Source organism: Dunckerocampus dactyliophorus, chromosome 6 (assembly GCF_027744805.1).
Source record: "Dunckerocampus dactyliophorus isolate RoL2022-P2 chromosome 6, RoL_Ddac_1.1, whole genome shotgun sequence".
Classification (NCBI taxonomy): domain Eukaryota; kingdom Metazoa; phylum Chordata; class Actinopteri; order Syngnathiformes; family Syngnathidae; genus Dunckerocampus; species Dunckerocampus dactyliophorus.
Genome location: NC_072824.1, coordinates 24,471,589 through 24,497,165, shown reverse-complemented (window position 1 = coordinate 24,497,165; position 25,577 = coordinate 24,471,589). Strand labels below are relative to the sequence as shown.

The window sequence follows — 25,577 nt, the reverse complement described above, 5'->3', positions numbered from 1 at the left end:
ACGTTGGGGATTCAGTGCTTGTCATGGATTATGGCTGCAACAGTAGCCCGTGTTATTATGATGATGATGATCATGATTATTATTATTATGTTATTATTATTGTGCCCATTTTGAGATAATTTGTGTCGCAGTGAATGTGTTCCTGTGCTAGTAGAGGAGCAGAATGGGTGGTGGACAGGAAGTGACGTTGGGGGTTCAGAGTTCAGTATTAGCTTGTCGTGGAATATGGCCGCCAGAGTAGCCCGTGTTACTATGATGATGATGATTATTATTATTATTATTAAGTTATTGTTATTGTGCCCATTGTGAGATAATTTAAACTTGCAATAAAGCCTGTTGTTCCTGCTATCAAGTCTGATGCTTGTCTCACCGAATAATTAGACACGTAGTGACCAATGTAGAATACTACATTCACAATTTGAATTGTCTTCTTAATTCCTTATGTTTGTATTTTAGTTCATTTATCCATTTTTATGCTTGAAAATGCAGAATTTAGGCAAAAAATACGTATAATTTACCTAAATATGCCTATTTTATGACTAATAATAGGCCTTGTTCAACTATGAAACAGCTTGATTTATAAATTAATATACGTATGTTAAAAATACGTGATCGAGTGAAGCCGCGATGTTCAAACCGCAATGTGGCGAGGGACAAGTGTACATCGATTGACATACATACATGACAGATTACAGAGTACTTAGTGAAAAAAGTGATCATTTCCACTTCTTCCCTAACATTCCAAAACTTCAGGTGATCTGATCCATCAAGTCAGCCAGTCAGCATCTTACGTCCAACCTGCCTATGTGGATTCCCCATCATTCTACTCTACCTCCCCGTTGTCTTCCTCTGGTTCATACCATGGAGGTATTCTGTTGGACCCCTCCCCATCCTCCTTGGAGCCACACCCACTGCGAGTGGCAGCCAAAGCCTTCAGCCTGTCCTCGGTTCTGATGCTGATCTTGATGCATTGCCGCGTTCTCAACGAAGAGCCACTTGTGCTGAGGGGAGCAGAGATTGCTGCCACAGGAAAACTGGCCGACCCCCAGAGTCTGCTCTGTTACCATGGCAACAGCAGCCCAGGTGGGGTATTTATTCAGTGTGAACCGATTAGTCATTTCTTCACCTTACTAACTGAAGAAGGTTGCTGTGACAAGCAGGGCTGTCAAGATCAGTGTGTCAAGCCTGTGCCATCATGTCTGTTTTCAGAGTGCCAGCGCTTCTCCATCCCGAGAGCGTTCAACAGCAGTCTGGGCAGAGCTGCCGCAGGAAACAGTGTCATGCAGTTACTCTTCCAGGTAATACCAATAAACATGAAGTGCCTCTTGACCACACATGCAAAGACTTAACTTTTTACCTTCGACCCCCATATATGTTGTCCTCTCCTTGGCATTTCCTCACATGAATCCCGCAATTCTTTGTTTTCCCTCCAGTTGGAGTCCAACCCCTTCCCCTTCAACTATGTAGCCAACTATACCGTCTCCACAGAAGTGGCATCAATGGAGTTCCGCACTGAAAATGGCACCCAGATTCCCATCTCTGGACTGGACGACAGTCTCGCCATCACTGTCGCCATTAACAACGGAAGCGGAGGAGAGCTAGGCACAGATACTTCCAGTGCAGGAGGAGTGCCCACAGCTGGAGCTGTAAACATCAGCCATTGTGACTCTGTCATCGTCAGGGTGACTACAGGGAACAGCCACCGACAGGCTGGACTGTTTGTGCAGCTCAACTTCACATCTTTGGAAGGCGAGTCCGAACACATACAATATAGAACTCATTGTGTAGTGAGGGGTGTCCAAACCTTTATGCAAAGCATAATAAGTAAAACAATGCATCTAATGTTACACATAAACATAATAATTCTAAATAATTATGAAAACAAAGTTACTTCAAGTACAGTAATCAGTAAGGAAATATGAGGCTTATTACTGACCTGAATTGACATTTGAGCTCAAATAGCATGAGATTATGCATCAAAAAAGATGCACAATAATACTCAGCAGCACAGAGCTAACAACATAATCAAACCTCACCCCCATTTATGCACATCATTAACATTTGTGAACAAGGATGAGGTGAAAAGAAGAATAGAAAATATACTTCTGTGCAGCGTCAGGGAAAGGCATACAAATGAGTGTCAATCTGTGTCAGACGGCACACAACCATGGTGCGTTCAAGGAACGGCAAACAAAGAAATTATTAATGAGGGTAAAAGAACATAACAATGCAAGATTGTGGGCTTTCTACCATAGTCATTGCATTCAGTGAAGAAACAAATTACAGGCTTATACAGCTCAATGCACTAGCTCAAATGCACTAATTAGTCACAGCACCATGTAAGAAAAGCAGTTTTTATTCAGCACATCATATAAATGACATTTTCAAGATTACACTCTTAAAGCACAACATCATCGTCAAAATTAGTTATTTGTTCATGTAAAGCACACAGAACAGTGAACAACTTCATGCTCTGTCTTCTTTCTTCTGCACTGTACTACCTTCTGCGCAGGATGTTCACATGAGGCGTTCAGGCGCATTACGTAACCCTCAGTGTTAAGCGTTAATGTAGTTATGCTGTTTTAAATGTTTAATCACACACCCCCTGCGCAATCAGTGTACTCCTACCCACTTTGGGAACCTAGGTGTTACAGCAAAAGCTGTATTGAACATACAGCATGAAAGGCATGACATCAGTCATAAAAATATTACAAAGAATTGCTAATGATACAGCTTGAACCACAGTGATGACAGTCAACCAGTGGGGAAAAGTTGTCACAACAGTATTTTTCTGTACAGCAAAAAGCCAACAAAAATTAATGATGAAGCTTTCCAAAGACCCAGCCAGCGACATGACATGACATAGGTATAGACACAGACATAGACATGAATCCACAGTATAGACGTGAATCAACAGTATACTGTATATTGTGTAAATAACCCTGCATTTCTCCCCTGCATGTACAGATGATCCCATTTTGCCTGTTCAAATTCTTATACAGTACATTGACAGACTGAGAATGTACTCTCTGAGAATGTACATCATTCATGCAAGCTAAATAAATGTTGCCAAACAATGTCTTCTACCATATCTTTTCCAGATACCAGAGGGGGAACAAAGGGAAACAAAGACAATGAGGAGCCACATATTGAAGCCTACCTTCATTCCCATGAACAGCCAAATGAATTCAACTGCACCGACAAAAAACGTATCACACTCAGTATGACCCAGGACTTTGATCACAAGAAATACACCTTCTTCCTGTCACCTGAGTAAGAACCCCTCATTAAAGACATATCATTGACACGATTGTAGCTGAGAATGAATATACATTTCTACTTTGTGCGCCACAGGTTGTATGACACCACACTGGACTACTTTATCAACGTAAGCACGCCCTGCAGCCCCACCTCACAGCCTGCTGGCGTTCATCTTGAGGTGGGGCTGTTTGTCTCGCTGTGCCAGTACTTCAGCGAGAGCGAGAAGCAGTGGCGAACAGATGGCATGGTGCCCCTGGCGGAAACAAATGCCAGCAGAGCCGTTTGCCGCACCAAGCACCTCACAGCCTTTGCCGCGGGTCTCTTTGTACCACCTAATGCAGTCAGCTTTACTGTACCAGTTCGTATCAGACCCAGCAAAATGTTCCTTTAGTGATGTCCAGTAAGGTCAGCACACCTTAACTATGTTTATCTCTCTCAGGAGCGATCCGGCCCACCAAGCTTAGTGGTGCTGCTAGTGTGCATGTTGGGCTTACTCAGCTACGTTGTTGCTGCTGCCATTTTGCACAAGTTGGATCAGTTGGACTTACGCCGGGCTGGTGTGGTTCCTTTGTGTGGCACTGATGGGCTCTTTAAATACGAGATTCAAGTCAAAACTGGCTGGAGTCGTGGAGCAGGTAAACTTTTATAGAAGAATATAAAGCACATCAAAGTCACTGATGAATTATGATTGCATTTCATTACAATTTCAGGCACAACCGCTCATGTGGGAATCAATCTGTACGGCCGTGAGGGCCGCACCGGACACCGCCATCTGGACAGCAGGGGAGCCTTTGCACGCAATGCTCTCGACATATTCCATATTGCTACAGACACTAGCCTGGGCAGTGTGTGGAAAATACGCATTTGGCATGACAACAAGGGTAACTGCATAAAACAGCCTAATGTAAAAAAAATAAATAAATAAAATATCTCATATTTAAGGATATCCTTTGGTGTCTCTCTTCCAGGTCTGTCCCCAGCATGGATGCTTCAGTATGTCTTGGTCAAGGACTTACAGACCGGAAGCAGTTACTACTTTCTGATTGAGGAGTGGCTGTCAGTAGACAATGAGAGAACAGATGGTCGGGTAGAAATGGAGGTGGAGGCCTCAGGCAAGGAATTTAGACTATATCTACATAAACACTGGTGCTTTCACAAAAATCCCAGATGCTCAGATCATGACTTAATTTGCTATTGTACTGTAGAGTGTCTAAATATTTTGTATTCAATTTATCACACATAAACCTGCTTCATTGCTGACCCTGCATTGGGTTTCCTCAGAAGAGGCAGCGCTTCGCCAGTTTCCTCGCCTCCTGCAGTGTGAGCTTCAGAGGGCGCTGTGTGAGAGTCACCTGTGGCTGTCGCTGTGGGAGAAGCCCCCTCGCAGCCCCTTCACCCGCTTGCAGAGAGCCACGTGCTGTGCTTTGTTACTACAGCTCTTTTTGGTCTTCAACACACTGTGGCACAGCATTGTGCTTGACAAGAGATACAGGTGTGTGTGCATGTTTTGATATGACCTTTCTTATTTTGTCATCATTTCTTATGTTGAACCGTCCAGATTTGGCACCAACGCGACTAATCCACCAGACTAAAGCTTGGGTTATGCTTGACGCATGTACGTGCCGTGCGGAATCAGGCAAAGACAGCTTCTGCAGCATTTATAGTCAGTGCGTAATGTCCCCGCTGTTAGCCCATATTTTCCCAGATGATAGGGGGCGTCTACGGCATTCGTACAACAATACACTATCGTAGAAGTAAAAAGCGTTTACAACACGGTGACAAGCATGAGCTTAAACATTTGTCTGTGTTTGATAAAGGACAATAACCAACCCACCTCTTTCAGAATTGGTAGGGCATTCTTGCCTCCTCCTGGATCACCACCTTTCCCTTTATCACCCTTTCTTCCCTTCACATATCGGTGTCTTAAATTTGTCCAACTTTTTTTTTTACTGCCTCCTCGTCTCTTCCAAGAGTGGCAGCAATTTCTCTCCGATTTTTATGAGCTGAATCATAAACATATCTGTATTTTTAAATTTCCGCCACCAGGGTCTCTTGCTTGTCCACCATGTTTTTTCACGTGGGACCGTCCGTGTAGTTAGAAAATTTCCTAGGTGCACGGTGCGGAAAATTTGGGCTGCGTGGACACTGCCCGGACGGGCGTGGTTGCAAAAGTGACGTAATTTGGCCACGCTGAGCCGTGCAGACCTCGCAGATGCGTCAAGCAAAGACCAAGCTTAAGGCTGAATTCCAATTCTACCCCTTAGCCCTTCCCCATCTTCTTACCCCTTGTCTTAAGAAATGGGACACCACTTTTTCCTCATTACGTGTTTCCTACCATAAAGTAAGGTGCATAAATTTCAAAATTATTTCAGTGTTAAATAGCATACCTCAGAACACCTTTTTTAATAACAGGCACAGATTTTTACACTGTGACATTTATTGTAAAACAACAAACAGCTCTAATAGATAACAGCTTACAACCAGCACTGTAACAACATTTATAAAAATAGAAAATGTATTAACAAATATATAAACCTTATCAATCATTATTTCAAGGTTTTAAAAACCTCCCTGTTTTGGCCTTGCGGTTCTCCCTTAGATTCTTTTGCATGAAAATCCAGAATGGCGTTTTCTTGTATTTGACTTTTCCATACTGGGATTGCAGCTTTTGAATGGTCTTGGAGTGGTGTGTGGCGTACCAGAGGGCTGACTTCAGTTGGCTCAGCATCTCCTGTGGGAATGACTCGTGTGATGTACAACTATTAACTCATTGTAAATACAATAATAATAATAACCCCTTCTGCCTGATGCTTGCCTCTTTAGGCACACCCAAAAAAAAATTTCCTGGGAGCCATTGCTCAACGTGCTAACACCATGAACAGAGCAAAGCAGCGGGAGGGTGCAGAGCATGCCCATATAAGGAAGTCCGATTTGTGTTGATGTCAGTGTAACTTGGTGTTAAAAAAAAGCTCTGTAAAACACACGCCGCCACAAATAGATTAACGGAATTAAAATGTACAAACATATTCATGGTCAGGAGATACTGTTAAACATATTAAGATGCTCTCATTGAATTAAATGATAATTGCTTCTCTATTCTTCCCTCATAAATGATAAATTAATTTCTGTTTTTTTTTTTTTTTTAATCTATAAAACATCATAGTTCTTTTTTTTATGTGGATGTATGTTGGAAGTTCATGCTGTCTGACTGCTCTTGTTCTTATATTTCAACTTCAAACACTTTATTTATTCCAGAGTGGCAATTTATATTAATCATTACATATAATTTATATTACTGCCATGTTGCAGTCCACAGGCCGTGTCACAGTTGTCTTCACTGAATGGCGAGACTGTCGCCGCAGGCGTGGTGACTTGTCTGATTGCTTATCCTCTTTACCTCTTGGTCTTCACCTTCTTCAGAATGAGCCGCAGCAAGGTAATGACTTGAAAACCAGTTTGAGACTAAAACTGTATAAAACTGTGTGTCTCACCTTTTTACCTTTTTACATTTTGCAAACAATTAGTGCGTGTCAGTGGAGCAGGTGCCTCCACAAGGAGACCAGGAGTCGGTGGAGATTGATGACTTCCTGGATAACTCCATGGCTGGAAGTTCTTTCCTCTACTTTGATGGCGAGGTACGTCTCAAGGGGAAGAACAGCATGATGTTAACCTTTCATAAATACGGTATGATTACATATGTGATACTGTTTGAAGAGTATTTAATCATTTTCAACATGTAATCAAATCAAGCATGACTGGTATAGTTTTCCCTCTGAAGCTCATTAGTGTCTCCTCGTCATTGTCCATCCCATCATCCTGTCTGTTTCTCCTAGACCAACTCAGAGGAAACCAATGTGGATTTGCCAACTCCCTCTACCAAAAGGTCAGTTATTCACAAATCCTTACTGTTAACAGCTGTCAGTCAGTCTCTGCTTTATTTAAAGACATTACGTGAATAAACACCTCATTTTGTGTATTTCAGTGTGGAGAGTTGGGGTGTGGCAGAAGAGGAGACAGACGACAGGGACTGGCCAGAACTGTTGGGTCATGTGTCTGTGACAGGAGGGGTCGGGCATGGGACAGTTCTTCCGAGGCTGAAGAGGGGCCAAGGTAGCAGGCATCTTGGTGTGGACATGACCTTTAATCCTGGCGAGGATGATGACCAACGTAACAAACATTTTACTGCTTCAGGTAAGCACAACTGATGTACAAGTAGTTCATGTGCAGACATAAACCTTAGTGTTGACCTATAATGTAATGTAATTGTTGAAAGCTGCCTTTGTTTGGCCTTCATCTATCATGGAGCCTATCCTAGCTGACACATGTAGAGGGCACATATCGAGAAAAAAACATTAACACCTATGTACAATTTAGGCCCTAGTCCTTTGTCTGACATCTCAGTAGTGTGTAATGACCGTCTCCTAAAGTGATTAGATTAAATTTGATTGTTTTGTTATCGTTAACAGATATATCCTATCTAGCAGGGGTCACCAACCCGTCGATCGTGAGCTACTAGTCAATCTTTGGGACATTGCCGGTTGATAGCGAGAATATTAGAAATATAATGTATTATTACATCAGTGCCTTTGACCACTGAACATGAAGCCCAGTCCCCAAAACCCAACCGGAGATAACAGCGTAACGCCCGGCAACAAAAAGAATTCAGGGACAAGCGAAAGAAAAAGAGAGAGAGAGAGAGTGACACAGCGCAGCGATGTGCCTGAGCACACAACAGCTATTATTGCACATTAATATGGCTGAAAATCTGCCTTTGCTGCCTCAAAATTAAGGCACAAATATAACTCCATAGACCTGCACCCCCAAAAAACCTTTGAGCTGTGGCTCGTTAGGGCTGACTATTGTAACGCATTAACCAGTCTCTCTCTCCTCAGCCATGATCACTCACCCATAACACTGAGCCAACAAGCCGAGTTGCAGTTGAGAGCCGACGTCACAAGCACGACCCCGACAAAGATCCACAAAATTGGGGGTAGCCAAAGTGCGGCTTGGGGGCCATCTGCGGCGCGTGGCTTGTGGCTTATTTGTCATTGCATCAAAGCAGAAACAAAATTTAAAAAACAGCAAAAATTGTAAAAATAGGGCAAAAGGCACATTAAAAAACAGCTGAAATGTTGATGCCAACAACCAATAATAACACAAAGCTGTGTATTGGAAGACAAATCTTTAAATATGTTATTTTCTACAAAATAAAAGTAAACCTTTCTACAAAATATATATTTATATATACTGTATATATATAATTTAATCCATTCATTCTCTATGCCGCTTATCCTCATTAGGGTCACGGTGGTATGCTGGAGCCTATCCCAGCCGACTTCAGGCGAGAGGCGGGGTAGTACACCCTGGACTGGTTGCTAGCAAATCGCAGTATATAATTTAATTTAAGTGTTGTACATGTGACCATATCCTTCATCTCATTACTGATCTGGTAATATTACACTGAATGGTGTCCACTGATGAGGTGGATAATTCCATAATCAAATAATCAATGCTCTGGCTCATCGCTCTACTAATTGATGATCACGGTGATTATGTGGCTTTGGCTGTGGGATTTCATTGATAAGATGTATTAATTCATGGAAAAAAAGATAAGATTAATTTGTAGAGGATTATGTAAAATTCCTGGAGTGTCTTTTGACCTGTTGCGTTCTCCACATCGAAACTGGATTGTTCTTCCTTACAGATGAGGACCTGATCAAACACATTCTGACTGATGGACAAAATTTCTTTCCACAAGCAGATGAAAGTGAGATGGCTGACCTGTAAGTATCTATGAACTACAAATAATTTACCTGCATCTGGTCTGTCATTTGCTGTATCTGTACTTCCCTCACCTGTGTCCTAGGTCAAGCATTTTAGAAGATAACACAGAAGTGATTCTTCTCCAGAAAATGAATGAGCCTCCTCCTCTTGATTATGTCAGAAGAGAACCCCCGAAAACTGCTTTCACCTCCAACACAGGTACCTCCTATATCATCCTCCTATTTCTGTTTATTGTCCCTCGCTACATTGCAGTTCAAACATTGCTCCCTCACTCTCTCGCGTTTTTTTAAATTAATTAATTAATAAATGACCTCTGTTTTTAGTCAAAAAATATTGAAAGACAACTTATATGTAGTATTCTGTCCACTAGGTGTCAGTATGTTACATTTAAAATAAATACATTTGAGGCTAACTAGTTAAATCGGTAGGATGCTATGTTTAAAGCGGTGGTCTGTTGCGTCCCTGCAGTGATCTCATTGCCTTCGCATTACAGTTGAGTAATGTGGTGTAAACAAAGAATAATAGGAGCGTATAGGGGGTGTTATTACATGTCTAGAGGGCTCTAATAATGGTAAAAATCTTATTTAGAAGATCATAAATAGGTTTTCTATGATCTAACTACTAAAATATTACATTTATTAATACTGAATCCTACTTATCAGAAAATCACTTATCGCGGTCTGGTCTGGAACCAGTTAACGATAAACGAGGGATGACTGTAATTAATCATTCATGCTGTTTTGTGGTTGAATACAGCCTATTATTTGTCAAAAATATGCATTTTAAAGTAAATTGTATGTATTTTTTTCAATAAATTAAGCATTTTCTTTTTATTTGTCCTGTCCAGTCATTGGGGGCAGATAGATACCGGAGCAGGAGGGGATAGAAAAGAGGAGAAAAGAAAACAGAGAGGGGAGTGCTGGGTCAAGAGGGGAACAATACAGAGAGAGAGACCACAACAACAGCAACAACAACAATTGCAATGACAAAAAAAAACAACAACAACAGAAACAAGCAGGACTATATCAGCAAATGTTTATGATGGCCATAAAGACCATAATGGAAATGGCAAAATAATATCAAGCCACAGTGATATCACTGAATTGAAACAGCCATACTTATTAGTGGTAATAGTAGTAATGAAAATACTAACATGCACACAATTGTCATAACTATAATCTTAATTCACAGTTTTCACACAATTACTTGTTAAATATTAATAAAATAAATGATATCTTAGCATTCTGCTTTCTCCACACACCCTGTAAACAAAATACATCTACTTGTATTTTTGTTGACTTTTCTTACATTTGCCTCATATTAGTACATTGCTTGAGTTCCTTACGCAATGCTACAATTTTTAGTGCGGCTGTACTGATGTTTTAAATAGTTTTTCCTTGAGGTTGTATTGTAGAGTGCTGGTTGTTTTTTTCTTTATGCATAATTTTAGCCGTTTAGCTGAAAATGTACCAGATCGGTGAATTTCAGTATTTTTATTGTAAGAATAGAAGAATAGAAGGCCTCTATCTTCTCTTTAACCGGCATTATGTATTATCTTAACTTTCTTAGTGCGGTTAGTGAATGGTGTGTGTTTTTATAATGATTTTCTTATTCTACTGTAATCTTGTTGATTATAACAATTTCTATCAAGTAGTGTCTTAGAAATTGTAAAATTTGACTAATGAAGATTGGACAAAACATTTCTGAGGTCTTTTTTCCCCCCTGCAAACGAAATGTCAATATTGTCATAATCGTTGCGATTGCATTAACGAAGTGTCTTTTCCTCTGACCCCGCCCTTCTCCAGTTGTAACAGACGTGTGTCGTCCCAGACGGTTCCCTCCGTGGTGTGGACGTGCCGCCCTGTGGGGGAGCTGGGCAGGGATCGCCCTGGCAAATAGTATATCCATATGGGCGGGACACGGGTTCAGTCAGCATGTTGCCATGATGTGGCTCATCTCTTGTTTTGCCAGCTTCATGTGCTCCTGTCTCCTGCTGGAGCCAATAAAGGTAAAACACAAAGACGAGAGTCATCTTATTTCAATGTCTCTCCCCAGTTTGGTGCCCTTTTTACTGTTAGATGTTTGTTTACTATATTTTGTTTGTTTATTATGTTTTGGCCAACATTAACATTACTTATATGTGGCTCACTCATGAGGTTATGAGAGGTTAGTGATGTGTAACCTCCACTCATGACTTACAGGGATAGTTCGGATTTCTTGACATCCCCATCAGCAGTGTAGTGCATCTACGGTGACTTTTCCCCTACTGACAATATATTGTCACAAAAGAAAGTAGCTAAAATATGATAGAGACATGTAATTATCCGGGCTGTAACAACAAGAGTGTATCTGAATTGCCTGATATATTCCATTAATTTATTGCCACGGACATTGCTATTAGGGAACTTTGGCTTCTTGCCAAATTGGCTATGAAGTGGCAACCAAAGTGGCAAGGATGAAACAGCTTTGTGTGTGTAGTGCACACTTCAGCAAGGACGATTATGTCCCTACCCACCCAGGAGAGAGAAAGAAGCATGGCGTGAAGAGTTCCACTGTTCCAGCACCCCAGGTAAGAACTGCTGAGCAATTGTGAGGCCCGACGTTTTTTTAAAAAACGGTTTTGTAATGCAAAAGTATGACTCTTTTGAACGCATATTTTTACTTTTGTGACCATACCAATTGGTCAGAAATCATTTCTTCCACACCAAAAACTGACCAGAACTCTGCTCACAAGATGAAGTCGGGGAAAAGTCACTGTTGATCCGCTACACTTCTGATGGGGATGTCATACAACTTCATGTCAAAAATCCAAGCTATACCTTTAATGGAACACATATCCTTAAAAATAGATGAAAAATTCTTTGGGGTTTTGTCATGTTCATTATAAGTGAGGTTTTCTTTTTTTCTTTTAATTCTTCAATTGGATGAAAAAAGATGACACAATGCTCACATTTGCCTTCCAGGTGTTGTGTGAGGCCTTTTACTATGCAGTCTTTGTGTGTCGGCTGCGGCCTGAGGACCAGGATGTGCTGGTGGAGTTCCCCATGGTGGAGAGGGTGGTGCAGAGAGTCCACAGGGTGAGACCACCTCAGGGCTATGCTCTGTCCCAGGACCGGCACCAGGCCCGCAAGGTCCGCATGCTGCACACCATGTTGAAGGTAAGTGAGAATACTTTCTGTCTGATTCATTCTCTTTGTTAACATAATTGTTGTCATTTTCAGAACTTCCTGGTTTACATGTTCTTTTTGCTGGTGGTTCTGCTTCTCAACTATTCGGACTCAGCCAAACACACACACAGCCTGAGACTGCATACTCAGCTACAACATGCGCTACACACGCCTGAGTACCACAACATCAGCAGGTAAACATTCATGTTTATGGGTCTGTCTTGTCCCAAGTCATTTAGTTAAAGGTGCTGTCCCTTTTCAACTCCAAACTACACTTTTTTTCAACCGAAAAATATAACAACACTATCAGCTAGCAGATGTTACCTGTCGTGGTTTAAAAGAACTGATTGAACAAATACATTTCTATATTTGTCACAATTTAAAGTTAAACTTTGTAAAAAAAATCCCCTAACCCTTCATACACAAACGTGTCAGAGAAGAAACCGACAATTTGGAGTCATTGTCTGGTTATGATGGCTATGCATTCAGTGATAGCTAACATTAGTAGCTAAACTTTGCCAAATTGCTATTATTAACTAACAACAAACAGAACTAATGCGCGTGCGTCTGTGCTACAAGTTGTGTGGCGTGCAACGTCAGGAAGAGAGTGGAATATACACATTAAAATTTTTGTGCTCCCATGAAGTACCTAACCAAGGCAGACTGCACCTTTAAGACATTTTGACTCTGGATACTCCGATCAATCGGACACCAATTAGGATGAGCCGATTTCCGTGAAAAAGCATGTGAACGGCATGCCTTTCAATGGCGATCACAAAAGCTGATCACCTGTGGCTCGTACTATCGCGATCCCTGCGTGCATTGTAGTGTCTTGGGTAGCGTCCTCCTCCCACTTTCATTCACGCTGCCCAGGCGATCCAAAACAAAAAAATGTCTGCCGTGTGTATCTTGCAGGAGTGAAAAAGCTTTCATTTAATACAGCATTTGAAGAACAGTACTTGACGGAGTATGGTGAGTTTTCGACACTCGCGGTGTGATCATCAGTCACACGTAGCCAAAACGCTGCACGACACTCGCCCATACCTGCGTGACAGTCAGATGGCGAAAGCAGACAACCCGAAAAATAATAGAGTTTATCGGACGAGATGAGCAGCCTTTCTCAGCGGTGGAAGACACCGGGGTTCGCCGACTGCTCTCCCGCTTGGAGCCAGCGTTATGTGCTGCTTGGAAGTCTGGCTAAGGCTCCACCTTTCTACTCCATCTCTCATCCAGTGTCTCCTTAAAGAAGTTGTCTCATACTCTGTGAGTTTCATGAGTGACATATGTTCTCTCAGGATATATGTGATATATGTGAAGGTAGAAGAAGATAAAACCCCTAAAACCCTGATCGGAGCATCCCTAATTTTGACTGCACCTAAAACCGCCTGGGAGTCTTTTGGTCATTAAATGCAGACATGTATTACTACTACTACTGCACTGCATAATACTGTGAGGCTTGTCTAATATTTTGCTGCTCTAAATAAGGTAAACAAAATATTAGTCATATTTGCGATGAAGTTCTTCATCACTGCGAACTACAACCACAATAACCCTAACCCCTAAATGAATACCTTAAAGGTGAGCATTGTTATCTTGGATACACTCTTTAGTGGATTGTGGTGGTGTACCTAATGCTGTGATCATTGAGTGCGTATGTCTTAATATCTACTAATTGTCTTAATGTCCATGTAGCCGAAACGATGTTCTGATTTGGCTGAACGAATCGTTGTTACCCCGCCTTCTGAATGACTCCTCCCTCCTGGGGGACACAGGAAGCGTGTTACTTGGCACACTGAGACTCCGACAACTCCAGCATACACACGGTGAGATGCCTTTGTGTTCAGTTTTGTTGTGATCGGACAGAATGACCTCATAGTTTCTGAACATGAGATTGTTTTGTGTGTTCTTTCAGTCGGGGCTGGTTACAGCTCAGAGGACAAGTGGGAACAGGGCTTGCCGGGTATCACTGATAATGGTGCTGCTGATGTAAACTGGTAGGGAAAAGGAAGGAGAGTTGAGTGATAACTTTTTACCATTACCTTTAAGAACATATTCAGCATCTCTTTTTTCTCATCCTGCAAGGGTTTGGCCTTTGGGTCAGAGGACTCTAACCAATACAAGCACAAAATTGGTCCTCCAGCTGAACAGGAATCTAGAGGAGGCCTCACTCTGCCTGCAGCAGCTCCAGCAGGAGCACTGGCTGGACTACAGGTCCATACAGTAACTTTTACGTCTTTTAAACCTGAGTCAAAGACACTCTGACTTGGTTCTACTTTATAGTCCAACCCATCCAGCCGTGATGTGCATGCGTGGACCATTTTAGATTGGACTGGAACTGCATTAAACAGACCCACAGATTTTTTCATCTGGATTTATTGTCTGTGTAACTCTCGTTAAAACTAAAATGACGGATTATCCCACTGATTCCGCTTTTGGTTTTAGATCTGAAATATTGTTCTATGCCATGTGTTGCTTTACTAGCTGAGCTTAAAAAATGCATTAAATCTTTAACTGATGAAAGTGAAAAATGCTTTTGTAACAATTTATGCTTCATTGTCTGTGTGTGTGTGTGTGTGTGTGTGTGTGTGTGTGTGTGTGTGTGTGTGTGTGTGTGTGTGTGTGTGTGTGTGTGTGTGTTTGTTTGTAGGAGCCGTGCCTTGTTTGTGGAGTTCTCGATATACAACATCAACACAAAGCTCTTGGCAGTCTTCTCCTTTCTCTTTGAGTTCCCAGTTTCTGAGCGTGCTCAGTCCAGCCTTGACCTCACCATCATCACTCTGTGGCCAATCACAGGGCTGGATTTGCAGCTCCTTTTAATGGTAAACCCCTGCATACACTTTTTTTATTTGATTGATGGTACATTGTCATCTGAACTTTGTTTATCGTTTTCCAGATTGTACTTCTAGCCCTGGTGTTATATTTCCTGGTGCGAGGGGTCTTGGGATTCCTCCAAGAGGGCTACACCTACCTGCTGTCCTCCTGGAGAATCCTGGGCATCTGTAAACTCGCTCTCGCCACATCTGTGTGCGGCTTGCATCTTAGTCGCTGCGTCATGGCCCAGCAGCAGTGGGCGGCGTACCTCAAGCACCCACGTGATGCCTTCACAGACTTCCACCCACTTGCAAAGCGGAGTCAGATGTACACAGTCATGGCGGCCATGCTTCTCTTTATACTGGTGCTCAAGGTGAGAAAGAATTTCCAAGAACAGTAGATGTAGCCACGTTTCTTCCAGGTGCTACACATCACTTGGGAAAAGGTAAAGCTAGTGTTGGCAGGACAGCAGGAGAAAAAATAGTGTCATATGTGCTGATCTGCAAATTGTATTTAAACATTACTGACGTGCAACAAATTGTTTTTTTTAATCAGTCACAATCTTGGAAATATTTAGTGTGGCTAAATTGCCAGTGATTAATGTTGGCACTGAATGTCAACACGTGGACAACATCTGCTGAGTCAGTGTGGTGCAATCAGCACAGACATAAATCAGAGGGCGATGCTTTTAATATGTTGGACGTTTTCCTTTAATCCATTTTGTTCCCTCTGATCATGCAGGCCTCCCATCAGTTGCGCTTCCTGCGAGAGTGGGCTGTGTTTGGCAGAGCTCTGCGGCGCTCCGTTTGGGAGTTGCTGGGTGTCGCCCTAGCTCTACTGTTGATGGTGCTGGCGTACTCGCACGCAGGACACCTGGTCAGTCTCTTTGCCTCTAACCTGAACTTCTATCTAGAAATATAAATGAGCTCCTTCTTCTTCATGCCTTATGATGATGACATCTTTTCAGGAAGGGTGTAATCATCAAGCTTGATGTGTAAGAAATACTACAGGACTGCCATCTGGTTATTGGGGGGAAGGTGTGATATAATTGTCAAATTTGCATAATTGGCCATGATGCATTTGAGTAAAACACATGAAAAGCAAATGAAATACAGTCAATATCGCAGCTTCACTCCCTCACGTTTTTTCAGTAATATAATAATTAATAAATCATGCTGTTTCTTGGTGGAATACGTCCTATTATTAGTCAAAAATATGCACATTTGAGCAAATTTTACATATTTTTTGCCTAAATGAAGTCCTTTCAAGCATACAAATGGCTAAATAAACAAAAATGAAGCTATAAGGCATTCAGATGACGCATTCAAAGTCGTGATGCTCTTTCTAGTATTCGGCACTGGTCACCAGGTGTCGGTGATGTCAGTTATGTTACTGTAATGTTCGGTGACGGTGAGTCACACAAGCATAGGACTTGATCGCCGGAACAACAGGTTTTTGTTGGAGGTTTGAATTACCTCACAACAAGCACAATAATAATAATAACATAATAATCAACATAATAATAACATAGGTTACTGTTGCAGCCGGAATCCACTCCAGCTAAAACTCAACTCTGATCCACGAGGTCGCTTCCTGTCCGCCACATGTCCGGAACACATTTATTTCAACACACACGAGCACGAGACTTATTTATGTCTTATTTTTTGTTATTATGTCTACTATATTGGGTAATACGGATGTAAAGGTGACTATAGGGGTATTCATTCATGTCTAGAGGGCTCTAATAATGTATTTAGAAGGTTGTAAGCAGGTTTTCTATGATTTCATTACAAAAATATTTGATCTATAAAGAAGGAATCAATCACGGTTGGGTCTGGAACCAATTAACTGCGCTAAAGGAGGGATTACTGTATCTTTAAAACTATAAATGATCTTTCTTCCGAGGGTCCCACAGGAGGACCCGCTGCTCAGCGAGAAGGGTGATTCATGGTTTTAATTTGCAAAAGTCTCATCACTAGATTTGTTAGTCGCTTTTTTGAAAAAGAGTATGTAGGGGGATCTGATTGCTCCCTAAATATAGTGACAAAGTCGCTAAGTTGGCATCACTGATCCCACCTACTGCGTCCGTCTTCTTATTTTCTGGCATTATTGCGTTATAATTTGTGTTATTGTGTTCTAGTTATTTGTGGCAGGCCAGAAATAAATGAATGCATGGGAAACACTGAAATTAAATGAATTGGCTGTTTAAAGAATGTCATTTTGAAAATGTACGTGTCTGTTTTGTCTTTTCGCACCTTTCACCAGACGCTTAATCCTGCACAATCAAGCAATATCTTTTTAATGCAAAATTCACAATGCTCTTTTTTAATAGACACTCTCAAAGAGATGTAAATCTTGATATAACTTTCAATATTTGTTGTTGATGAAATAATGTTGAAATGCTAATGGATGGTTAGATTTCGAGGGTTTCGATGTTTTTTCCTGGCACACCCGCTAGAATGAATGCAAAACCAGCCAAACACAATGAATTAACTAGCAAAAGCTCATTTTTGGGATTTCTATCGCCCTTCCAAAGCTGGAAAATGTAACCTTTTTGTGTATATTTACAGTACATTATGCCTTTTCCATTTATTTAAGTCTTATGTTTCTTTTTTTGGATTGCTTCTTTCAAAACAAATGACTTTGTTTCATTATTTGTCGTTTGCTTATACACACTCGCCACCGATGCTGCGCTGACGTGGTGTCACGTCTAAACCAACACAGCACTGCTAGTTATTTTTCACACAACACACACACACACACACACAAAACAACTCCTGCTGTGTGTACACAGGTGTCTATTCACTTGTGCCCCTGTGGCTTTGCTTCAGTTTATAAATAATTCTCAATTATTTAGCCTTGAGCGGCAAAAGGGGTGTCGCTGCTTGGTCTTTGCATTCCTGCAACGTGCCTCACATGTGATTTAACATGTTAGGGTTTTTGTGTGCCCACATGCACTTTTATTATTCATTGTGTAAGCGCATAAAAGCTCTACATTGGAGTCTTTGAAACAGAACTTAACATAGAGGAAAAGGCTTCTTGAGACGTCATCTGTACTTCTGTGTAGAAGGTGTCGGACGTTTCGCTCCTCATCCGAAGAGCTTCGTCAGCAAACTAATAAGTGCTGGTAGCTTAGGCCTTAAATCAGAGTCGTTCATACCCAATTCAGGGAGCGACACTTCCCTTTTATCGTAGGTGTGAATAACAGGATAGGATTATACCACTGCTCCGCCCAGGTTTAGTGTAACGAACCAATAGGAGGAGGGTGTTGGCACACCAATTCCGCCCACTCTTACTGTATTTAAGGCCTAAGCTACCAGCACTTATTAGTTTGCTGACGAAGCTCTTCGGATGAGGAGCGAAACGTCCGACACCTTCTACACAGAAGTACAGATGACGTCTCAAGAAGCCTTTTCCTCGATGGACAACTCCTGTACGACTGAGAGCCTACACAGACACAGAAGAACTTAACATAGCCGAATTGGTTGTAGTCGGTATTATTATTTGTGGTCGCTTGAGTCGCTACTGCTGACTGACAAAGAAGAAAAATGATGTGGGCTAACCTGACTGTGCAGCTCATGATGTTCCTCCTTCTCCCCAGCTCTACCACTCCGTATTTGATGGCTACGGCAGCGTCAGCTCCACCTGCTTGTCCTTGTTGGGGGCTGGCGGGCGTGGCCTGTTGTCATGGGGACCATCCCAGTCACTAACTGGTCCCTCAAGCACCGTCTCGTCACTGGTGTTCCACGCAAGCTTTGCCGTGCTGCGCTTGGTCTTGCTGTGGTTGCTCACCTCTGTTTTACTGAGGAACTACCGGCGTGGACGGGCAGAGTTGTACCGCCCAGCTGTCGATCTACAAGACTACGAGATGGTGGAGCTGTTCCTCAGAAGGCTCAAAATGTGGATGGGTCTCAGTAGAGCCAAGGAGGTACTGAACTTTTTTTATACAAAACGTTGTGGGATGCCCTTTGTCATCAATGAATGAATCAATCAGGAATAAAGACATTTTGGACAGTTATATTGTGTGGGAACAGTGGGAGAAGGCCCTTTTCTGCTCCACGCTGTTTCATAAAGCGAGGTCCATAAACACATGCTTGGATGAGTTTGACGTGGAATTACTGAGAGCGCTGACCTCAACCCTATCATATGACTTTTTTATTGTTATTTTCTGAGAAAAAAGTCGTAAATTTATGAGAAAAAAAAGTCGTAATATTACCTTTGCCCAAGGCCAAAGGTCACATAATTTCCCCCTTTTCATAGCTGTCTCAGGCAATGCCTGTTAAGACAAGAGTATTAAAATAATCTGAGATTTTTGAGAATAAAGTCGTAAAATCCACGAGAATGAAGTTTTACATTTAGAAGAAAAAACTCTAACTTTATGTTCCAGGCATTGCCTGAGACAGCTATGAAAAGTGGGGACTTACGTAACCTTTGGCATGTGGAGGGGGCGGGGTAAGGAAGGCGGATGTGAAAAGGGCTAGCAATGCTAATCTGTGCTAAACTGCTCTGTTTTGCCGCCACGTTATAAATAAAAGCTTGCCTGAAGCAAGAAGAAAGTTTCCTTCCTTCCTGAAGCGCTATGCTCTGTTTTCCTCTGACACAGTTTTTACGACTTTTTTTCTCGTCAATTTTCGACTTTTTTTCTCGTAAATCTACGACTTTATTCTCGTAATATCACTTTCTCGTAAATTTACGACTTTATTGTCTTAATATTACAATTTTTTTCTCATAAATGTACAACTTTTTGTCTTGTAAATGTATTACTTTTTTTGTAAATATATGACTTTATTGTCATAAATGTATGACTTTTTTTTTTTTTTAAATTACGAATTTATTCTCGTAATAGTACGACTTTTTTTTCCCCATAAATTTACAACTTTTTTTCTTGGAAATTTACAACTTTATTCTTGTAATATTACCTTCTTTCTTGTAAATTTATGACTTTATTTTCTTAATGTTATGACTTTTTGTCTCATACATTTACAACTTTTGTCTTGTCAATTTCCGACTTTTTTTCTTGTAAATGTATTACTTTATTCTCGTAAATTGACAACTTTTTTCTCGAAAATGTACGACTTTATCCTCGTCATATTACGACTTTTTTTTTCTCATAAATTTAAGATTCATTTCTTGCAAATTTACAACTTTATTCTGGTAAATTTGCGACACTTTTCTCGTAAATGTACGACTTTTTTCTTGTCAATTTACGACTTTTTTTCTTGTCAATGTATTACTTTATTCTCGTAAATTGACGACTTTTTTCTCGAAAATGTACGAGTTTATCCTCGTAACATGACGACTTTTTTTTTCTCATAAATTTACTACTCATTTCTTGCAAATTTACAACTTTATTCTGGTAAATTTGCGACACTTTTCTCGTAAATGTACGACTTTTTTCTTGTCAATTTACGACTTTTTTTCTTGTAAATGTATTACTTTTTTCTTGTCAATTTACGACTTTTTTCTCGAAAATGTACGAGTTTATCCTCGTAATATTACGACTTTTTTTTCTCATAAATTTACTACTCATTTCTTGCAAATTTACAACTTTATTCTGGTAAATTTGCGACACTTTGCTCGTAAATGTATGAATTTTTTCTCGTAAATTTACGACTTTATTCTCGATGTTGCCGATTATTTTTTTTTTCCAATGTGACCCTAATACTCGAATGTGTACCTCTCTTTGAACGCCCACAATTTTGACATGTTTACGTCTTTATGCTTCACTGGTCATTTTTTTCGTGAAGCATTGAGATTTCGCACTTTGTTCTGCGGTCCTTGAACATACCATGGTTATGTGCTGTGGGACGCGAAAGTGACACTTTTCACTTGTCACAAAAGTGAGTCCACGTCCCTACGGGATGTGTTGGTAAGTACTTCCTCATACTCCACCCTCAAGTTCCTCTCTCTCTTGTCACCTTAGTTTCGTCACAAAGTTCGTTTCGAGGGCATGGAGCTGCCGCCATCTCGCTCGTCGTCCACCAGCGACTGCAAGTCTCTTTGCTTGCCCCCGCTGGAACGTCCCGATTCCCCATCCACGCCAGACAGTATCGACGCTGGCTCCGAAGCCTCCTGGTGCCCGGCCTCCTCCAGCCCCTGCAGCTTGACAGAAGCCCCCGGTATCGGATTGGGGCTCGGGCTCGGCCTCGGGCTGGGGCTCGGTCCGGGGGTGGCGGTGGGCGGGGCCAGCTGGAAGGAGAGAGCCGAGACCGAGGCCTCCATGAAGAGGCTGCTCCCCACCTTTGACGCCCTGCTGCAGCAGCTTGATCGTGTCACCGTGGCAACGGAGGATCTCTTCCACATGGAGTGTCGACTGGAGCGAGCGCAGAGGAAGAGGAGGCGCGGCAGCAGAGTGGATCAGAGGGGAAAGGCGGGGGACAAAGAAAGGAAGAGGAGCAAAGAAAAGCTCAAAGTGGGCAAGAAGGCGAGAAAAAAGGACACCGCAGCCAAAAATACTTCCGGAGACACAAACGTTCCCTCGGCAAAACCCAAAGCAGCTGACAAATCCATCAGTGCCCCCCCGCCGACTCCAGTCACTGACCCCTCCTCCCCCCCTCTATCACCCAGCAGCCCCCTTTCCCATTCCCATTCCCAAGTTCCCAAATCCAGCACTGTCCCTACATGTACCCCCGCAGCCACCCCCTCCCTGCCATCTGGAGCCTGGGAGCACCCCCCCGTGGAAAGAGAGACTCACCCCTCCTCCAGCATGTTCAACCACCCGGCCCACACGACCACCATTCCCGCGCACAAGAGAAAACGCAAGCCCCCTCCGCTCAAAAACAAAGTGCACCCCAACTAAAAGAGATGAGGGCCTGGACACCCCCAAAATGAGATAAAATGTAGGGTTAAGGACGAGAGGAGGGCGGGGGCAGCTGGTTTTGTCTCTGCATGCTCCTCTCTAAACCCTCATGGAAAGCACAAGAAGAAAGGTTTGAATCCCGCGGACGTGGTGCCGGTCACCAGCTCGGACAGCGAGGCAAAGGCCAACATTCAAAGCAGTACGCAGTTCCCCCCCACCCCTGATCCCATGTCACCCTGGAGGTCACATGGAGGTCATTGACAGGAGCACAGAAGCGTGCTCACCTGAGGACTTAACGATCTGTTTGTGTTTGTGTAACCAAAAAAAAAAAACAGATGAAGACTTTGTGTGTCCGTACTTTTCTACGCGTTCTCAACATTTTGCTACTACAGTATTACTACTTTGGGCTCTTGTCCGAATACACATTTGTTCTTCAATCATCCATCATGTGCATGCGAGGCAGATCGACGCACGCGCATGCTACACACTCTGCAGGGGCGTTGCTTCTGCATTTTAACCCAAGCAAATACACACTCGTTCAGGGGTATGGCCGTCATATTGACTCCAACGTAAGATCTTTTTTTATTTGCCCCAGAAAAGTCTCAAAAAGACAAACTGCCTGGGGATTTGTACATGCAAACCACAGCTTTTCTTCCTGTCACTCACGCACACGCCAGCCACCCGGAGCGATGCGGCCGTGACGCAGGAGGAGGAATTGTGACGCTGAGTTTAAGATAACGTGCATCAATGATATCCTTTTTATTACGAAACAGTTCTGTCACTGATATTGAAAGCGTCGTTTTAAAAACATTCATTAGTGTTCTTGAAATGAAAAAAAAAAGAGTTGTTTTCGATTTGGGTCAACGTGAGCGATGGAGAAAGGCAACGGAAGTGTAGGGATGGCAAACACGCGTGACTTTTCCAATCCAATAAGGAAGATAAATGCAAGTCGTAGGTGGAAATGAAGGAAAGAGGAAGGATGCTTGTACAAGTTGATATTTACACACACCCCCCATCGCCCCCACCACCATGAAGCTAAAGACTCCCTTGGCTGTTTCTGTTGTGTTCACTATGGTTGTGATATAAATGCACTTTTGTCGTATTATCCATTGTTCTGAATGCCAGTGTTGTTGTTGTGTGAGGTAATAAGCTCGCTATGCGATCCAACAGCGGAGGGGTTTTGAAAGTGAGGCAGCACAAGACTTCAGTGGAGGTACAGCAGCTTGAGAGAAATAACGTAATGCATATTTTCCATTTAGTTCAGTGATGCTTTAAGGCCAAATGAGGGCAAAATTGGGTGAGCAGAAAACGCCACTAAATATCTTCTCACTCTGTCAGACTTCAAAGAGCCCTGCAAGCTTAACTTATACGGTAGCTCATCTATCCACACTGCCAAAGCCAAGTCATTCATGTCTTTTGTACTTAGCACTTTATTTTCTCTCAGAGTTGATATCCAAGGCCATATTTAACTCTCGTGTCTTTACACTTTTTTTTTTAAATGTATAAATATAAAAATGTATGAAAATGAGTTCACCAGGTACGGAAGAAGGTACCTTTTGTTGAAAAATGTCTCGTTTCAATCAACGTACGTACTTCTGTGTCCAGCGGGCAAATCTCAGGGAACACACCCTTTGCTAAACTAACTAGTTTGTTCTTTTACACGCAAAATGAATTTTATGGTGCGAATTTTCTCCAAAGAAAATGAGACTCAGTGATTAAATAGAAATATTTTTGGACTTTTTCGCACTAATTTCCTGCCACGTCTCTTAATTTCCATGATTTCGTGCAAGGTCGTATAAAAAAAGAAAACAAAAAAACTTGCCTTGCGTGCGTGTGTGTGTGTGTGTGTGTGTGTGTATTTTTGTGTATCTTGGTGCTTTAGTGGTGTATATATTTGTTTTCTCTTCATGATCAAAGTTAATGTCCTTCAGCTATATATGGTCAGTGTTGTTTCACACGTCCTGTCTAACAAAAGCATTGCAATCTAAGCTAAAGATGTATTTAAGATGCATTTCACATCCACCGGGTTTGCTTTGTGTCAACTCTACAGTATGTTACAGACCCCCCCACCCCGTCTGTATTTTGCAGTGTTCATGCTTATGCATTTGACAATGTTGAATAAACAGCTGAACCGTAAATGAAATGACCTCACATCTCAGTGTGATGTTGTTAACAGTAACTAGTAACGTTACATTACTACAGTACTTACAATTAGACTCCAAGGCCTTGCAGGTTAATCGGAGACTCTAAGTTTCCCATAGATGTCAACGTGAGTGCGAATGGTTGTTTATATGTGCCCTGCGATCGGCTGGCAAACAGTCCAGGGTGTACCCTGCCTCTCTCCCGAAGACAACTGGGATAGGCTCCAGCATACACGCGACCCTAGTCAGGACAAGCGGTAGAGAGGATGGATGGATGCAAAGGCTATGGTGTGAAACAGCTGATGAACAGCCTATTTCAGTTTCATGGTTGTTTGCGATAAATTGCTCCCTCAAAAATGTTTCGGTCTCACTCGGTCTTAAAAATTTGGACCAGGAGTTCAGTTCTAGCTCATCTAGCCGCAATGTTATGTTATGCGGTTACGAATTAGGCCGACACATTTTGAATCGTGAACGCAGTATGTGGGAATCCATTTCTATTTGTAAAATGTGGGATTTTCCACCAACAAAATAAAAGATTTTGGGAAAAAAAGCAGCCTGACTGGAAAAGTTCATGTTTTGCCAATCAAAAAAGGTGCTGTGCTTTTATTAATACTTGAATATGGAATAGGTTTTACATTTGGGAAAAATTATTTCTGACACCTTGTCCTACGGCGCATTTGGATTGTTAAAAGAAGTTTTTTGGGTTTTTTTTTAATGGTTACAATAAATGGAAATGTCTAAGTATTGTTGGAGATGCACTCAAATATCCTCTGTCAGCTTAAGTTTAAAGTGGAAACTTTGGAAAAAGATGTAAAATGTGCCCAGTTCACTGCTGAAACACGCAGAAAATAGGCCTTTATTGCAACGGTGAAACACAAAGGGTCCCCAATCAGTTTCAGTCTAAATCAACAATGTTAAATCTCCAACATGCACACATGAAACGTGTGCAGATGAAGTCACACAAAATCTGTGAAGTCGTCGACCGTTGAGACCAGCCTTTTGCGCTGGCCTGAGCTCTCTGCGTTCAAGGCCGTGCTGCTGCTCTGCTGAAAAGACTTGTTCTGCTGAGCGTGTCCCTGCGTCAGCGAGATGCCAGGGGTCGAACGGGACTGAATGTCCTCGTGAGCCTGAGAGAGAGCAACATGGCGAGCTGAGCAAACAACCAAGTGACTTCTTTGAGGAACGCAGGTTGTCTTAGTGTTCCTACCCTGGTCCTGATCCTCTTTATGTGTCGTAACCTTGCCAGCCACTTAGAGGCGTAGGCGTCAGAGGGGTTGGCTCTGTACTGATGCACCAAGGAGGCCATCTAGTGAGGAAGGGGGACCGTGTCAGGGACGGCACACATTCATCTCACCATCACAATTTAGCCTTACGTTGGCATGGAGAGCCATCTGCCGGACCAAGAGTGGGAGGTTGCGGTCGGAAACTATTTTCGCCACAGTTGTATCTACTAAGCCTTCCAGGTCTGAAAGGGAAACACAAGACGTGAAACACGGTTCAAGAACACCTTGAAGAAGTTCTCCGCTCACCTTTACGGCACTGTAGGGTGACCAGGTTACATTCATAATCCAGTGGTTTGATAATCACCTCCACAAAGTTAAACTGACCCTAAAC

At 42.2% G+C, this 25,577-nt stretch overlaps 2 protein-coding genes across 6 annotated transcripts in view; one reads left to right on the top strand and one right to left on the bottom strand.

Annotated features, from left to right (window-relative positions):
• The window catches only part of pkd1a (polycystic kidney disease 1a), an 80,226-nt gene extending 56,261 nt beyond the window's left edge, over positions 1–23,965 (top strand). The window contains exons 31-56 of the mRNA XM_054780319.1: positions 754–1,083; positions 1,210–1,298; positions 1,434–1,749; positions 3,102–3,273; positions 3,355–3,619; positions 3,701–3,896; positions 3,972–4,142; positions 4,230–4,373; positions 4,543–4,753; positions 6,571–6,697; positions 6,786–6,896; positions 7,095–7,144; positions 7,244–7,452; positions 8,966–9,044; positions 9,128–9,243; positions 10,851–11,053; positions 12,009–12,203; positions 12,267–12,406; positions 13,905–14,035; positions 14,125–14,206; positions 14,295–14,423; positions 14,860–15,031; positions 15,106–15,396; positions 15,765–15,899; positions 18,625–18,951; positions 20,947–23,965. Coding sequence (XP_054636294.1) covers positions 754–1,083; positions 1,210–1,298; positions 1,434–1,749; positions 3,102–3,273; positions 3,355–3,619; positions 3,701–3,896; positions 3,972–4,142; positions 4,230–4,373; positions 4,543–4,753; positions 6,571–6,697; positions 6,786–6,896; positions 7,095–7,144; positions 7,244–7,452; positions 8,966–9,044; positions 9,128–9,243; positions 10,851–11,053; positions 12,009–12,203; positions 12,267–12,406; positions 13,905–14,035; positions 14,125–14,206; positions 14,295–14,423; positions 14,860–15,031; positions 15,106–15,396; positions 15,765–15,899; positions 18,625–18,951; positions 20,947–21,822 — 5,267 coding nt within the window. The 3' untranslated portion in view covers positions 21,823–23,965. The remainder of the gene's footprint in view (positions 1–753; positions 1,084–1,209; positions 1,299–1,433; positions 1,750–3,101; positions 3,274–3,354; positions 3,620–3,700; positions 3,897–3,971; positions 4,143–4,229; positions 4,374–4,542; positions 4,754–6,570; positions 6,698–6,785; positions 6,897–7,094; positions 7,145–7,243; positions 7,453–8,965; positions 9,045–9,127; positions 9,244–10,850; positions 11,054–12,008; positions 12,204–12,266; positions 12,407–13,904; positions 14,036–14,124; positions 14,207–14,294; positions 14,424–14,859; positions 15,032–15,105; positions 15,397–15,764; positions 15,900–18,624; positions 18,952–20,946) is intronic.
• A 583-nt stretch (positions 23,966–24,548) lies between these two features.
• Positions 24,549–25,577, bottom strand: part of tsc2 (TSC complex subunit 2) — a 38,120-nt gene continuing 37,091 nt past the window's right edge. For 2 of the 5 annotated variants that reach the window (XM_054780324.1, XM_054780325.1), the window contains exons 37-40: positions 25,493–25,571; positions 25,337–25,428; positions 25,171–25,269; positions 24,551–25,090 (exon numbers count right to left, since the gene is read on the bottom strand). In XM_054780324.1, the coding sequence (XP_054636299.1) occupies positions 24,920–25,090; positions 25,171–25,269; positions 25,337–25,428; positions 25,493–25,571 (441 nt within the window). In that variant the 3' untranslated portion in view covers positions 24,551–24,919. Of the gene's footprint in view, positions 25,091–25,170; positions 25,270–25,336; positions 25,429–25,492; positions 25,572–25,577 lie in introns of all 5 variants that reach the window. The other 3 variants (XM_054780322.1, XM_054780321.1, XM_054780323.1) reach the window with 3 other exon arrangements.